This window comes from Prionailurus bengalensis, chromosome F2 (genome assembly GCF_016509475.1).
Source record: "Prionailurus bengalensis isolate Pbe53 chromosome F2, Fcat_Pben_1.1_paternal_pri, whole genome shotgun sequence".
In the NCBI taxonomy this organism is placed as follows: Eukaryota; Metazoa; Chordata; class Mammalia; order Carnivora; family Felidae; genus Prionailurus; species Prionailurus bengalensis.
In genome coordinates this window covers 66,759,771-66,775,146 of record NC_057353.1, presented here as the reverse complement: position 1 = coordinate 66,775,146, position 15,376 = coordinate 66,759,771, and the positions used below count along the sequence as shown (strand labels likewise).

The window sequence follows — 15,376 nt, the reverse complement described above, 5'->3', positions numbered from 1 at the left end:
CTACCCCAGCTGGCTCCCAGAGTCCTAAGGTATCCCTACACCACTGGTTGGTGATTGCTCCCTCTACCCTCTTCTCTACTTAAGGGAAGTTGAATTTCAAGAATTAACTATGATAAAAGTGAAACCAAAAGACATAAGGAAACTATGGTACCTAGGGCTGAGGACAAGTACTCAAGAAAGATAAATTTGAAAGGGGTATGCACCCAGTTGAAGGCTTGGGTTGCCTACCAGATAGCAGAGAAGTCTGAGTTGCTGGGCAAACAATAGAGAAGGGGGTAAAGAAGAGCCAGGAGTCTCTGCTACAATGTGCTTTCTTTATGCTTCTATATGCTTCAAACTTTCTCTTATAAGAACTTTTTGATTAAAAATATAGATCATTTTTAAAATTCATGTGATTTCATAGTAGAGACTATAAAAAAGCAATATGGTTTCAGAGGAATAAGGTTCTAATGCTTAGAACTAGATTCTGACCTGTAAACTCCAATGATCTAGATGAGGAAGAAATAAGAGTGCACTCAAAGCACCCAAAACCCAATGAAATAAGGATACCAAAGGGCTGCGTTTTACAGAAAAGGACACAGAACAAAGGAAAGCATAAGAGGGCCACAGATGTGAAAGGGGAGATCGAGAAGCAGGCAGCACATGATACATTGAGGTTTAACCACAAAAGGAGTTTTTTAAATTGGGGGAGGAGGTATTTTTAATCCTCAATATTAAGAGCTAGAAGAAAAGAAAAAGAAAGATAATACTATCACCTGGGACCTTGTGATAAGGGACCATGTAAGTGAAAGAAAACCAACAGTCTATTTTGATTGTGTTTTCTCTCTTCTTTATCAAAGAAAATGACCCTCAGGCTGTAAAGAATAAGGGAAACAGCGGTGAGAGGAAATTAAAGATAGGTGCAGTGGCAGAAAGCACCAATTTGCCTTACAAGGGTTACAACTCTTCAGGGTTACAAATCTTTGGACCCAGATGAGATACATCCCAGCATACTGAAAGCACTCTAGATTATGACCCCAAAGCCTTTATTATGGATCTTGGAGAAAATATGTTGGAGGAGATGACATAAGACTAAATATGAATACTTGCTGTCTTGAGTTTCATAAAAAGGAAAAATATGTATTCCAGATGCTATACTCTGTGAACTTGATGCCTATTCCCAGGATGAATTGTGACCATGAAGAAGAGGTGATAATTTAGGGGCCTTTAGTGGTTTACCAAGCCCATTTCATGCCAAATGGACCTCATCTCATGTTGTTGAAAGAATTAATTGATCATTAGACTAGAATTATAGCATAAACCATATAATTTGATTCTAACAAAGCAGCTGGCCCAGTATCAGTCATGACTCATTCAGATAGGAGTCAAGGCAGAAAGGCTGTTTATTAGCTTGTTTAATGGGAAGGACACTGAAGTGGCTCTCAGAGTCAAAAGATGAGCTGCAGAAACCAGGGTCTCAAGGGACCGGAAGCAGAATCCACTTCCCCAGGTCTTCTTTCCTCACAGTGTGCTTCTCAGTGCTCGGCTCCATCCTGAGGTGACTTCACTTCCTGCTGTGGGGAGGACGGCTACTGGCAGCCCCATATTCATATTTTCCAGGCTTGGCAACCCCAGTGGAAAGAGAAAACTCCCTTTTCCTCATAGCAATCACACAGATCAACTTGTACCTTTATTTTTTACATTTCTGTGCTGCTTCGACGTTTTTACATGTGCGGTTGACCCTTGAACAACGTAAGTTTGAACTGCGTGGGTCCACTCATACGCAGTTTTTACAGTACTGCAAATGTATCTTCTCTTACGGTTTTCTTAATTAACATTTTCTTTTCTCTTTATCATAAGAATACAGTATATAGTACTATAATAAACAAAATAAGTGTTAACTGACTTTATATTATCAGTAAGTCTTCTGGTCAACAGAAGACAATTAGTAGTTATGTTTTGTAGGAGTCAAAAGTTATATGCAGATTTTTTACTGCACTGGGGTTGGTGCCCCTAAGCCCCATGTCGTCCAACTGTATTACTTTGTAATAACAAATTTTTTTAAATAAAGTCTTGGGGTGCCTGGGTGGCTCAGTCAGTTGAGCAACCGACTCTTGATTTCAGCTCAGTTCATGATCCCAGCATCACGGGATCAAGGCCCATGTTGGGCTCCACACTTAGCATGGAGCCTGCTTAAGAGTCTCTTCCTCGCCCCCCCTTCCATTTTTTTCTCTCTAAAAAATTTAAGTCAATAAATAAAGTCTTAAAAGTCAAATTTTTCAACACAAAGAGCTGCATGGACAGACTATGGTTCATTTAACTTTTCCCCTACTTTTGTATATTTAGTTTTCAGATCCTATTGTAAATAAAGCTGCACTTATCATTTTTGTACATAAATCTTGGTATATGCCTCGGATAACATTAGGATGGAGTCTTAGAAGTGGTATTCCTGGGCCAATGGCTTTAAATATTTTCCAGGTCTCTTGATGCATGTCACTATATTGCTTTTATTTTTTTCAATGTTTGTTTATTTAGAGAGAGAGAGAAAGAATGCACACCCAACCCACAAAGTGGGGAGGGGCAGAATGAGAGGGAGAGAGAAAATCCTAAGAAGGCTCCCTGCTGTCAGCGCAGAGCCCGATGGAAGACTCAATCTCACAAACTGTAAGATCATCACCTGAGCCCAAATCAAGAGATGGAGCACCTGGGTGGCTCAGTTGGCTAAGCCAAGTCATGATCTCAGGGTTCATGGGTTCAAGCCCCATGTCAGGCTCTGTGCTGGCAGTCTGCTTGGGATTCTCTCCCTCTGCCCTTACCCCGCTTGTGCTCTCTCTCAAAATAAGTAAATAAACTTAAAAAAAAAAAAAAGACACTTAACTGACTGAGCCACCCAGGTGCCCCTATGTTGCTGTTTTGCTTTTAAGAAATAGGCCTAGGGGGGCCTGGGTGGCTTAGGCAGTTGAGCATCTGACTTTGGCTCAGGTCATAACTTGCAGTTCCTGAGCTGGAGTCCTGTGTAGGGCTCTATGCTGACAGCTTGGAGCCTGGAGCCTGCTTCAGTTTCTGGGTCTCCCTCTCTCTCTGCCCCTCCCTGCTCATGCTCTCTCTTTCTCTCAAAAATAAACATTAAAAATTTTTTTTTAGTAAGAGAAAGAAATACACTTAAATATCATATTTTTTTACATTGAGTATTATTTTTTTAAAAAGGCCCCTGAAAAAAATAAAATAAAATAAAATAAAATAAAATAAAATAAAATAAAATAAAAAGCCCTGGGTGGCACAATCGATTAAGCATCTGACTCCTGATCTTGGCCCAGGTCATGATCTCACGGTTCATGAGTTTGAGCCCACATCAGGCTATGCGCTGATGGCACGGAGCCTGCTTAGGATTCTGTCTCTCCTTCTCTCTGCTCCTCCCCTGCTTGCGCTGTCTCTCAAAGTAAATAAATAAACTTAAAAAAGAAATAGGCAGAAAAACCCACCCCTGGAGTTCCCATTGTTATTTTTTCTGATTACTACTTTCCTGTGTTAAAGGGACCATTTCAATATAAAGTGCTAACTAAGGTGGCAATATACAGGGGGAGCTGGAAAGGGGGGGGCACCTCGCCATTAGGGGTGAGGAGCTGGGCTGGGTTGGAATGCAATACTACTATTTACTCACTCATCTTACTTAGAATGGGGTGGGAAGGAGGCAGTAATCCCAGGGCCCTCTGCAAGGCCCAGCCCGTGCCTGTGATGTTAGACTCAGGGCTGTGTACCACACCTTAGGTGGGAAAACTGAGAAGTTGAAGTATATTCAGGGGACGCTGATATAAAGAGAAAAAGTCTGAAAACCACATCACAAAATTATGAGATCTCTTCCCAGCTCACTTCCTGTGCCTGCATACCCGCTCTCCCAACCCTCTATCCCCCAGATCTGAAAGGGGTGTCTCACATGGCCTCCCAATATTCTTTTCGTCAGTGTCCATTGTAGGAAACCACAGGTAAAATTTTACCTTCTGACTCAAAGCCTCTATACCATACGGAGTTCTTGTTTGCAAATGACAGAAATCATCTCTAGCTAACTGAAACAAGAAATCAAATTTACTGGAAGGATAGGAAAGAGGGAGGTTGGGCAGGGCTTGGAGGAGAGGAAGCACAGCCAGGTCACGCTGATCTAATTCTCCAAAATTCCAAGAATTGGCTGGTTAGGATGCCACCGTTAATGCCACTGTCTCTGTACCATCTGCTGCTGCATGAATAATCTCTGCCCTTGCGTCTTTGGGTCACTCCTTCAAGAGGCAATGAAGGTTTGAGGTGGGAGCCGTCCATTGACTGAGCCGAGGTCACATGCCTGAGTCCTAGTTGCCAGGTTAACAGGGAAATGAAGTATCTGTCCCCGTAGGATTTCCATAAAAGGAGGTGGGACCCTAACTAACCCAGACCCACTCAAAATCTCTGAAATAGATGTGGATGTGTCTGTTTAAATTTAGAGTAGTTAAAAAATGGCAAATGGCAACTATGACCCCCACACACACGCTTCTATGCGATTAATGTTTTTTTCTTTTAATAGAAATCAATGAGATTAGCTATTGAATTAGGTAAGGTCACATTTACAACATTCCTGAAAGAAATCCCTGTCCAAGTTGGTGTTTACTTTCTAACTTTGTTACCAAAGAACAGAAAGGGACCCACCTATAACCTCATTTGAAAATGAGGTAATGGAATTATGCTTAGCTCTTACCTCAGCCCTCTTTTCTTTCACATGTGAGGTAAAAACACTTGATCCTCTGTAAGCAGTCTGGGGCTGTGGGAAAGAACATGTTTCCACTGCCCCTTTTTTCCTAAATCAAGTAATTCCTTTCTACAATAGCTAAAATTAAAAGGAAAGAAATATCACCTGCCAAAGACCAATTCCAGACCAACCCGTAAGTTTTCTAAGGCTGCTGTAACAAATTACTACAAACTAAGTGGCTTTAAAAAGAAAAAGGAAAGAGGGGCACCTGGGTTCCTCAGTCAGTTAAGTGTTTGACTTCAGCTCAGGGCATGATCTTGCAGTTCATGAGTTCGAGACCCGCATTGGGCTCTGTTTTGACAGCTCAGAGCCTAGAGCTCTGCTTCGGATTCTGTATCTCCCTCTCTCTGCCCCTCCCCAACTCATTCTCTCTCTCTCTCTCTCTCTCTCTCTCTCTCTCTCTCTCTCTCTCTCTCTCTCGCTGTCTCAAAAATAAGTAAAACATTTAAAAAAAGAAAAAAAAAGAAAACCCAGAAATTAATTCTCAGGCCAGAAGCCTGATATCAAGGTGTCAGAAAGGTTGGTTCCTTCTGGAGGCTCTGGGGGAGAATCTGTTCTGTATCACTCTCCTAGCTTCTGGTGGTTGCTGGAAACCTTTAGCATTCATTGGCTTAGAGATGCATCATTCCAATTTCTATCTCTATCTTCACATTCTCTTCTTCTATGTGTGTGTTTATGTGTCAGACACCCCTCTCCTTTCTCTCACAATGGATACCAGTCACTGTGTTTAGGGTCTACCATAAACCAGGATGATCTCATTTCAAAGTCCTTAATTACATCTGCAAAGACCTTACTTCCATATAAGGTCACATTTACAGGTGTTGGAGTTTAGGGCTTGGACATATCCTTTTGGGGTACACAGTTCAACTGACTACACCAGCCAAAGGCTGAAGCAAGTGTGGTTATTCTTAATATTGTTGGAGAGAGAATAAAGGAACAGAGAAAAACCTTTAGCTGTCTCTATCTCTTGGTGTTCTAAATTTCTATGCCTTATTTTATTATAAATCTTTTAAATGTTTATTTATTTTTGAGAGAGAGCAGGGGAGGGGCAGAGAAAGAGGGAAACAGAATCTCAAGCAGGCTTTGCACTGTCAGCACAGAGAGCCCAATGAGAGGCCCAAACTCACAAACTGTGAGATCATGTCCTGAGTTGAAATCAAGAGTCAGACACTTAATGGACTGACCCACCCAAGTGCCCCTTTACTTATTTTAAAAGAACTAAAATGACTGCTAGAATTTCTGTGGAGGTCAATCTGATGATATCTAACACAATCACAAATGCATATATGCCTCCTGGGTGGAAGTTCTTTTTATAAATTTTTATTGAGGTATAACATGCATAAAGAAAAGTGCACATAAGGATAGACTATGCTACTCTAAATATTCTTTTCTCTTCCATTTATATTGGGTAAACAATCACTTTAAAACGTTTTTTCTATTATAAAAGTGACACATATTTACTGCAAAATCAGAAAAATTGAGAAAAGTGCAAACTCTACAACAACCATAGTATTACCATCCAGAAATTAACCATTAACATTTTGTTATAGTTTATTCTGGTTTTTATTCCAATGCGAATACACACACACACACACACACACACACACACACACATTTTAAGATTTTATTTTTAAGTAATCTCCATACCCAACATGGGGCCCGAAGGTCAAGAGTTGCATGTTCCAGGTGGCTCAGTCGGTTGAGCATCTGGCTTCGGCTCAGGTCATGATCTCGCGGTTTGTGAGTTCGAGCCTTGAGTCAGGCTCTGTGCTGACAGCGCAGTCTGGAGCCTGTTTCGGATTCTGTGTCTCCCTCTCTCTCTGCTCCTCCCCCACTCATGCTCTGTCTCTTTCTCTCTCTCTCAAAAATAAATAAACATTAAAAAATTTAAGAAAAAATAAAGAGTTGCATGTTCCGACTGAACCAGCCAGGCACCCCCACCCCCCACGCACATACTTTCTTAAAGATGGAACCGTATGATGCTTTTTTGTAGTTTCTTAGCAAGCTATAATGCACTGTGCCCAACTTTTTATAGAATTAAATTAACAGAGTTACATAATTTTAATGACTGCATAGCATCCTTTTTTTTTTTTTTTTTTTTTTTTTTTAGTGTTTACTTATTTTTCAGACAGATAGAGACAGCACAAGCAGGAGACGGGCAGAGAGAGAGGGAGAGAGAGAATCCCAAGCAGGCTCCTTGCTGTCAGCACAGCACCCTATGTGGGGTTCCATCTCATGAACTGTGAGATCATGACCTGAGCCAAAACCACGAGTCAGCCGGAGGCTTAACCAACTGAGCCACCCACATGCCCCTGTATAGCATCCTACTTAAGTGAGGCTTCACTGAAGGACCTTTCCGTTTTCAGTTTTTCGACATTACAAATAATGCTGTGGTAAACATAATGCGTATGTGTGAAAACTTTTTCAAAGGCCAAATTTTAAGTACAGAACATAGATAATATATAATAACTTGTCTATCTTAAGCGTGCATCAAAAGGAATTCCTGACATTCCCTCCAAATTTGCTTCCCCATCCCAGTTAAGTGCAGCGTCCTCTTTCCATTAGGTCAAGCAAAAAATAAAAACAGTCATCCTTGATGCCTCGCTTTCTCTCACACCTAAATCCAATTAATCAGCAAGCTCACATGTCTCTTGACTTCAAATACACCCAGAATTCAACTAATTACCTCCACTGCTCTAACACTGGTCTGTGTCACCATCATCTCTTGCCTGAACAACTGCAGTGGCCTCCTAAGGAGGGCTGCCCAATATAGCAAATAAAAATACAGGACACCCGTTGAAATCGGAAGTTCAGATAAACTTTTTTTTTTAGTTTAAATAAACCCAAAGATTGCATTTTCCATGTAGCAGCCAGAGGGATTCTTTGAAGAAGTCAGAAAAGGTCACCCCTCTATTCAAAATGCTGTAATGTCTTTACATGTCACTTGTAATAAAAAGGAGAAAATCTTAAAGCTGAGGCCCACAGCCCTTCAGGATCTACTCATAAAGGCTCTTTCTTCTTTGGTGTCTAACTCCCTCTCCTTTCCCTTCTCCTTTTCTTTGGGTCTTTGCTTACATTTATCCATGACACCCTCCTTAATCATCCTGTTTAAAATTGTACGCTTCCCTCTCCCCTTGCCCTTCCCTACTTTGTTTCTTTTCAACACTTATAATAACAAACATTTACTTAGTTTCTTGTCTTTTTCCTTCCACCAGAATTTAAGTTCCACGAGGGCATTTTTGTTCTTTTTATACACTGCTGCATCCCCGGTGTTTAGAATACTGCCTGGCACAAAATAGATTGTCAATAAATATTTAATAAGTGTCGAATTAAGGAAACGTAGTTATCCAAATCAATAAAGCTTTTTTCAGTTTCACCAGAACTCCTCTCACATTCTGATCATTCAGCATGTTATCTATTTCAAAGTAGTCAAGTAACTGCTGTATCTTAGAGAAGCCATTTTCTGTAATTGTTTAATAGTAGCAAACATTTATTGAGCTCTTCCTATGTGCAAACACGGTTCTAAAGTAGAATATCTTAAATCCACAGGTATTATTATTCTTATTACTATTATTACTATTACAGTTAATTTACAGATGAGAAAATTAAGACCCACAAAGGAATAATTTACTCAAGAGCGTATAGCTGGAATGCGGCAGCACTGGGTAGAGAATCTGCGGCCTCAACTATAGCACTCTGCAGGCTAGCTTTTAGGTCCCTTTCTGTTTTCTTTTGCTAGGTAAATAGTTTTGGTTAAGCTATCCGTAAAAAGCTCTTAAGGATCAAAGTCAAAACCTGTTTAAGCCAAGGTCTTTATCCCGCTCCAGTCAAGGACTCAGCATTTTGCATTTGAATCCTGCGTGGCGGGAAGCTGAAGGCAGGTGACCGGCGGGGCTGGGAGGAGCCGCCAGACCCCTGCCAGCCAATCAGAACCGGAGGAGCCTCCCTACCCCCCCTCCCTCGACATCCACGCGCCAAAATTCCAAACGGGACCTCGTGCCGCTACTGGACGTCTCCCTCCGCTGAGTCCAGGGAGCCGGAACTATATAAAAAAAGAAGCCAGCATTCTCCCGCCACCGTCCGCTCATGTCCACGTCACTGTCGGTGCAGGTCCTCCTCAACTTCGGCCCGAAGTCTTTCGCCCAGCGGATCGGCGGAAAGTTTCGAGTCCGCCGTTTTAGTGCAGGGGCGTGGGCGGGACAGGAGGCGGAGGGATTCCGGGTGCGCGCGCTGCGGCCGCTGGCGCGGAGCTTGTGGCGCCAGAATTCGTAGCGCGGAAGAGCCTGTGCGGCTGCCGGACCGACTGGACCCCGTCTCCCGCCGCGAACGCCCAGCGAGGAGAGAGGGAAGATGGTGGTCCTCCGCAGCAGCCTAGAGCTGCACAGCCACTCCGCCTCCTCGGCCACCGACCCCTTGGACCTGTCCAACGAGTTCCTCAGCCTGGAGCAGATCGGCCGGAGGCGGCTCCGCTCGGCCCGCGCCGCTGAGCAGTCCGCCGTCACCGCTACCGCGGCGGGCGTGAGTAGCGGCCGGGGCGGGCCCCTGGGGCCGGGCCTGCGGGACTGCCCGCGGCCGGTTGTCCGGGTGGGGCTTGGGGGTGGGCGGCGCGGTCCGGGTGACAGTTGGTGGGGGGTGGGCGGGTGGGAGGAATGTTGCGGAGGACAAGTAAAATGGAAGGCTTCCTAAGATCGGAGCCCCGGTGGGTGTGGGTCGGGGCAAGAGATTGGGCTGTGTGGAAGAGGGCTGAGCAGTTCGACACTAGCTCATTTCGCGAACGAGGAAACCGAAGCCCTCTGGAAGCTTGATTTGTCGGGCTGCCCCCACCCCCATCCCACCCATCTCCCTAACCTGTCGCCCAGGCGCCTGCCCTAGGTTCGCATCTTTGGAGGGCAGCACGCGTTTACGGACGCCCTACTGGATGCACAATGGATGTTTTAGGGGCCACAGGAGTAGAAGGATGGTCATTCAGGTTCCCTGACCTTCATTTGCGATCCAGAGAGGTTCGGTAATAGCACAGCGAATAACACCAGGTTGCATAATGTGGAGGGACGGAGACCAACATTTCACGTACACCTTCTTCACTTAAGCCTCGTAACAGCTCCATGAAAATGGGTAGTTATGCCTGTCTATCCTACAGACGAAAAAATGGACTTTAGAAGGTAGCCCGTAAGTGGTAGATCTAAAATTGGAACTTGGACCCTCTGCCTCCAAAACCTTTCTTTCCCTTTCTGTTATATCATGCTGCAGTTATAAACGATGTCTGTAGGGGAAGTTTCCAAGGGGGCGGAGCAATAAAGTCCTGTTGAAAGAATTGCTTCTCCTTCGAGATCTGAAGTACGATAGGATTTTCCATGTGTAGATTTAAGGCCAGGAGAGAGGGTCCCTCCACCCCCCTACAGCAGCCTCTGGAGGAGGCGCAGGTGGAGGAGACAGCGTTAACAAAAGGGTGGAGAAGTTGAGGAAGCAACACTAGAAAACTTAAGGCAGCAGGAAGTAGTTTAGTTCTGTTTGAGGGAGGGTAGACATAGGGCCGAGAAAAATAGCCCCAGAGAGAGGGTTAGGAACTGGAAAGTCAGAGGCCAAGGGGGAGAGAGTGACAAAACATAGTTAAGGGAGCGATCACGGTATGAAATTGGTTATCCGTATCTTTTGTAGGCACCCTGTACTGGTTGTTCCTCTACTGAGGGGAGTGAAAAAGTCTGTTTCATCTCTGAAGTTGTGATTCTGAATTGAAAAAAAAAAAAATTTTTTTTTCCTGACTTTCAGGATCTGTTTCTCAATCACAGACAGAGCTTGAGATCTGAGGAGGCCAGACACTTCTGCGCTGAACTTGGGTCACTTGACTTATTAACCTGTGTTCAGAAAATCTAATTATTTCAATAAATACTTACTGAATATTTATTGTCTTCTGAAAGCGCTAGATCCTGTGATTGTAATCATCTATTGAACATAAGTCATACAGGTGCTTAAGACAACTGTTAGTTTTGAATCTCAGCTTAGTAATAATCAGGTTTATAAACTTGTTAAGAGGTGATACTCACCACATGGGTAGTGAGGACTAAATGTGATCATGCATGTAAGGAGATTACTTGAACACTTGGCAGATAGTTAGGACTCAGTCACTGTCAGCAGTTAAGACCACAGTCCATTTTAATGCTCACTCCATCTTTCCAGTTCTTCAGGCCAAAAACCTGAGACTCCTGACGCCTCATTTCAAATTGGTAAATTCTGTTGGCTCTGCTTTCAAAATACAATCAGAATCCGACCACTTCTCAGCTCTTCCATTGTCACCATAATAGCCCCAAGCCATTATCTCTTCCCTGGGTTGTTAAAATAGATTCTTGACTGGCCTCCTGGTTTTCCACCCTAGTTAGTATATAATGATCCTCTTCCACAACCATCAGTTCTCAATACAGCTTCCAGAGTGATCTTTGTAAAAGTCAGAAGCAGTTGATCACTTCTCTGCTCAAAAATCTCTAAAAGTTTTACAAGTTTGGGTGCCCCTTTCTCTTTATGATGACGTCTTCTCCCATTTTCCTTTTTGCAAAACCTAATAATGTATTCCAGTTACACTGCTCTACCTGCTCCTTGAATACCAGGGCCTTTATACTTTCTCTACCGTCTGTTGGGCGTACTCTTCCCCTGAATATCTGCATGACCCATTGCTTTACCTTTTACATTTTTTTTAATAAAAAGAATCTCAGAAATTATAGTACTTAATGTGTTCCAAGAATTTCACAACTGTTAACTCAGTCCTCTTATGAGGTTGATATGATAATCTTTGTTTTTCAGATGAGAGAACTGAGGCAGAGAGACTAAAATAACTTGCTCAAATTCACCTTTATGATAGCGATGGCACTCCAGGTTCTACACAGGAGAACCTGTCTCTTTCAAGTCTTTGCTGAAATTTCACCTTTTCAATGATGCTTACTCTAACCACCTTATTAAAATTACAACCCACTCTTGGGGTACTTGGCTGGCTCTGTCAGTGGAACATATAACTCTTGATCTCAGGGTCTTGCTTTCAAGCTCCACATTGGGCATGGAGCCTACTTAAAAACACACACACAAAATAATAAAATTACAGATCACTCTCATCTCTCTCTCTTTACTCTGCTTTATGTTTCCTTATCACTTTCTGACACATTCTATTAATTTTCTACTTTTAAAACATTTTGTGTCTTGCTAAATCAGAATGTAACTCTGTACAGTTCAGGGTTTTGACCTTTTGTTCAGCATTGTTTTCCCAGGACCTAGAATAGAACCTAGAGTGTATTAGATACATAATAAATATTTATTGTTGACTGTCCTTGCTTTGAAGGAACTTAGTCTAGCAGAGGACACCTAACACATCAATGTACAGAGACTATATGCCATAATTGCCATATCAGTGGTATGTGGTGGTTGAACAGTTAGCACTCAGATGGATTTGGTAGAATGAAAAGGACTTTTTTCCCCAGGCCAGGATTTCTAGTAGGGATTATGCCTTTTTGAGACATAGTATTCCTGTCTTCTATAAATTCTCCATAGACCAAATTATATTCTGAGGGTTACTTAGCATGGGATTGGCTCAAAAAAAAAAAAAAGGGTAGTCCTAAGGGCTAATGTATTCATCCTCACAAAGCCTACCAATACCAAAAATGAAACATACCTTTGTGATTGGAATATTTTCTAATTTGGGGGCTTACATTCAATATATTTGGTTCTATTACAGGTTGCTTTTGACATCAATCGTGCATTTCAGAAACTTAACTTCTTGATCACTCTGAGTATTTAGGTATTCTTGTCTTTTCAGCTACATATTTATTGACAGATCATTTCTTAGGGTAAGTTACTTTTAAAGATGATTAAATTTATTCATATTAATTTGTTAACTTGTATTTTCATCTCATCTCAGAAGCTGACCTTATTTTCAGTTTCTGAAGATACTTAATAGTCACCTATTTAAAACCACATTCTATATTCACATTTTGAATATTATCTCACTCAGCTGGGTTTTTTTTCTCCTGACTTGTATGTGTTCTCTGAAGTTTTGTTTAAATTTTTTTTTGTTTTTTAAGCTTTTATTTTCATTGTATTTGGATCACAAGATCTAGCATTTTCACCCATTCAGATGCCCTTTTTGTGGTTTCGTTTTCCTCCAGAGTCAGACTAGCCATTGCCTATTTCTGTGCTTTCACAGTTCCGAGGCTCTTTGACTCACTAAATTTAGGGTTGTTTCTTGCTAATAGTAGGGGATAGTATCTCATAGATAGTAGCAGGTAGATGATTATACATTACTTTTAGCTTGTGTTTACATTTTTGTTCTATATGTTAGGTAAAATAAAACGTGCTGTGGTATGTAGAAGGTACTTTTAAAGTCTGTTTATTTAAAAGTTTGAAAAGTACTGCAAATGACACTGATGTACAACATATGGAAGAGTTTTTAAAACTTGAAGTATAACACAACACAGAAAAATGGAAAGTGTACAGCTTAGTGAAGTATCACAAAGCATGAATAGGGATATTTTGACATGTTGCAATGAATGTTGCACCCTGAAGTTGAATGACATGGCTGCTCTGAATTCAAGAGAGTATACTTGTTTTGAAGCAACAGTAGGTAGTCCATTTTTGTTAGTTCTATTAAAGACTGGCCCTTGATTTTATGCTTAGAAGTTGCAACTTTTGGAACAGGAATCTGATAAAATAGTGTTTAAGATGGATTATAATTGGGGTGCCTAGGTAGCTCAGTGGTTAAGCATCTGACCCTTGATTTCAGCTCAAGTCATGATCGCACAGTTTGTGAGTTCAAGTCTTGCACGGTCAGTGTGGAGCCTACCTGGGATTCTCTTTCTCCTTTCTCTGTCCCTCCCCTGCTCATGGTCTGTCTGTCTCAAAATATATAAATAAACTTTAAAAAAAAGATGGATTATAGTCAACAAATCTGGAGTTTGGAAGACCAGTTAAAATATTATAATATTAATAGCTACCAGTTACATATAGCACTTGCTACGTGCCAGACATGTTACGTAATATACACACATACATTTGTCTTATCAAGTAACTATTATTATCCTCGTTGCAGATATGGAAACCAAGGCACAAAGACCTTATATAACTTGGACAAGATTGTACAGCTCTAAGTGACATGCCAAGAATCAATCCTAGACAGTCTGTCTTTAAGAGTTTGGGCTCTTGGGGCGCCTGGGTGGCTCAGTTGGTTAAGCATCTGACTCTTGATCTCAGCTCAGGTCTTGATCTCAGAGTCATGTGTTCAAGGCCTGCACTGGGCTCTCTGCTGGGCGTGAAGCCTACTTAAAAAAAGAGTTTGGGCTCCTAATTGGTACACTATTAACACAATAAACCAAAGCAGAGAAAACTAGAGGCTAAGTTAAAGTGATACTAGAAGGAATAGAGAGAAAAATGCCAAATTATACTGCAAGAAATCTGAGAGTTATTCGGATAGAGAGGGAAGGCAGTGTTTCCAGCGAAAGAGGTGTGCAGTAGACCCTTGGGAGTATGCTAGAGTTTGGGGAGAAGTTAGAACTATATATCTTTGGTAGTCAACCTGTATAGAAGTGATAGTTAAATTCTTGAATTTAAATTCTTGAAGCTGAATAGAAGACATAGCAAAACACAAATATATTTAAGAAGATCCGCAGTAATGGCTATATTTTAAGGATGAGAAGGGAATGAATTATGGTGTTTTGTTTTTTTTTTTAAGTATCATGTGAACCAAAGGATCAAAGCACTTAAAGAAGGGAGTGATCAACTCCATAGAAGTCAGTGGAGTAGAGTGGAGTCCATTGGATTTAGCTATTGGGAGATAGTTTTAGGTCTATTTTAAGAGCTGAAGAGGTAGAAATCAAATTGCTGGAGCTTGTGGAATAGATTCATGTTGAAGACTAGACCCCACACACCTTTATTTAAAGATGAAGCTAAGGAGGGGGTGCCTGGGTGGCGCAGTTCGTTGAGTGTCCAACTTTTCCCTGGGTCATGATCTCACGGTTCTTGGGTTTAAGACCCACATTGGGTTCTGTGCTGATGGTGCACAGAGCCTCCTTTGGGTTCTCTGTCTCCCACTCTCAGTGCCCATTTCCTGCTAGTGTGCATACATACCTTCTCCCTCTCCCCCTCCCTCTCCCCCTCCCCCTCCCCCCACCTCTCCCCCTCTCTCCCTCCTTCCCTCTTTCTCTCAAAAATAAACATTAAAAAAAAGATGAAGCTTAGGAGGGATATCACTGCTATACTAGGTATAACATGTATACCATTGTGTATTAGAATATGCTGATCAAGCTTTCAAGGGGTCCTATGTCTAGATGAATACATTTTACGTCAGTATTTTAACTGTGATTTTAAAAATCCTGTTTACACTTCAGTGGTTGTATTGAGACTTGAATTGACTCAACCAACTGACCCACATACATATTTTTTGTTAGGAATTTAAAGGTTGGATGAGCTTGGTCTTTTGTGGGAAAACATATTAGAATATTTCTATTACGCAGTTGTATCTACTTTAGGGAAAAGCTTTTGTTCTGTTGTTGCTTCTTCCCTGAACTAACTTACTGATTCTGCAAGATTATAAGAGACTGAAAAATCTTAACAAAGTATTTTTTTCCTCTTTTAAAACTCCACTTTAAAGAA

The 15,376-nt window shown here is 41.7% G+C and overlaps 1 protein-coding gene across 3 annotated transcripts in view; it reads left to right on the top strand.

The window, feature by feature from the left end:
• The first annotated feature begins 8,720 nt into the window (after positions 1–8,720).
• Positions 8,721–15,376, top strand: part of ATAD2 (ATPase family AAA domain containing 2) — a 68,108-nt gene continuing 61,452 nt past the window's right edge. The window contains exon 1 of one of the 3 annotated variants that reach the window (XM_043601695.1): positions 8,721–9,271. In XM_043601695.1, coding sequence (XP_043457630.1) covers positions 9,104–9,271 — 168 coding nt within the window. In that variant the 5' untranslated portion in view covers positions 8,721–9,103. Of the gene's footprint in view, positions 9,272–12,455; positions 12,580–15,376 lie in introns of those variants that run through there. The other 2 variants (XM_043601696.1, XM_043601697.1) reach the window with 2 other exon arrangements.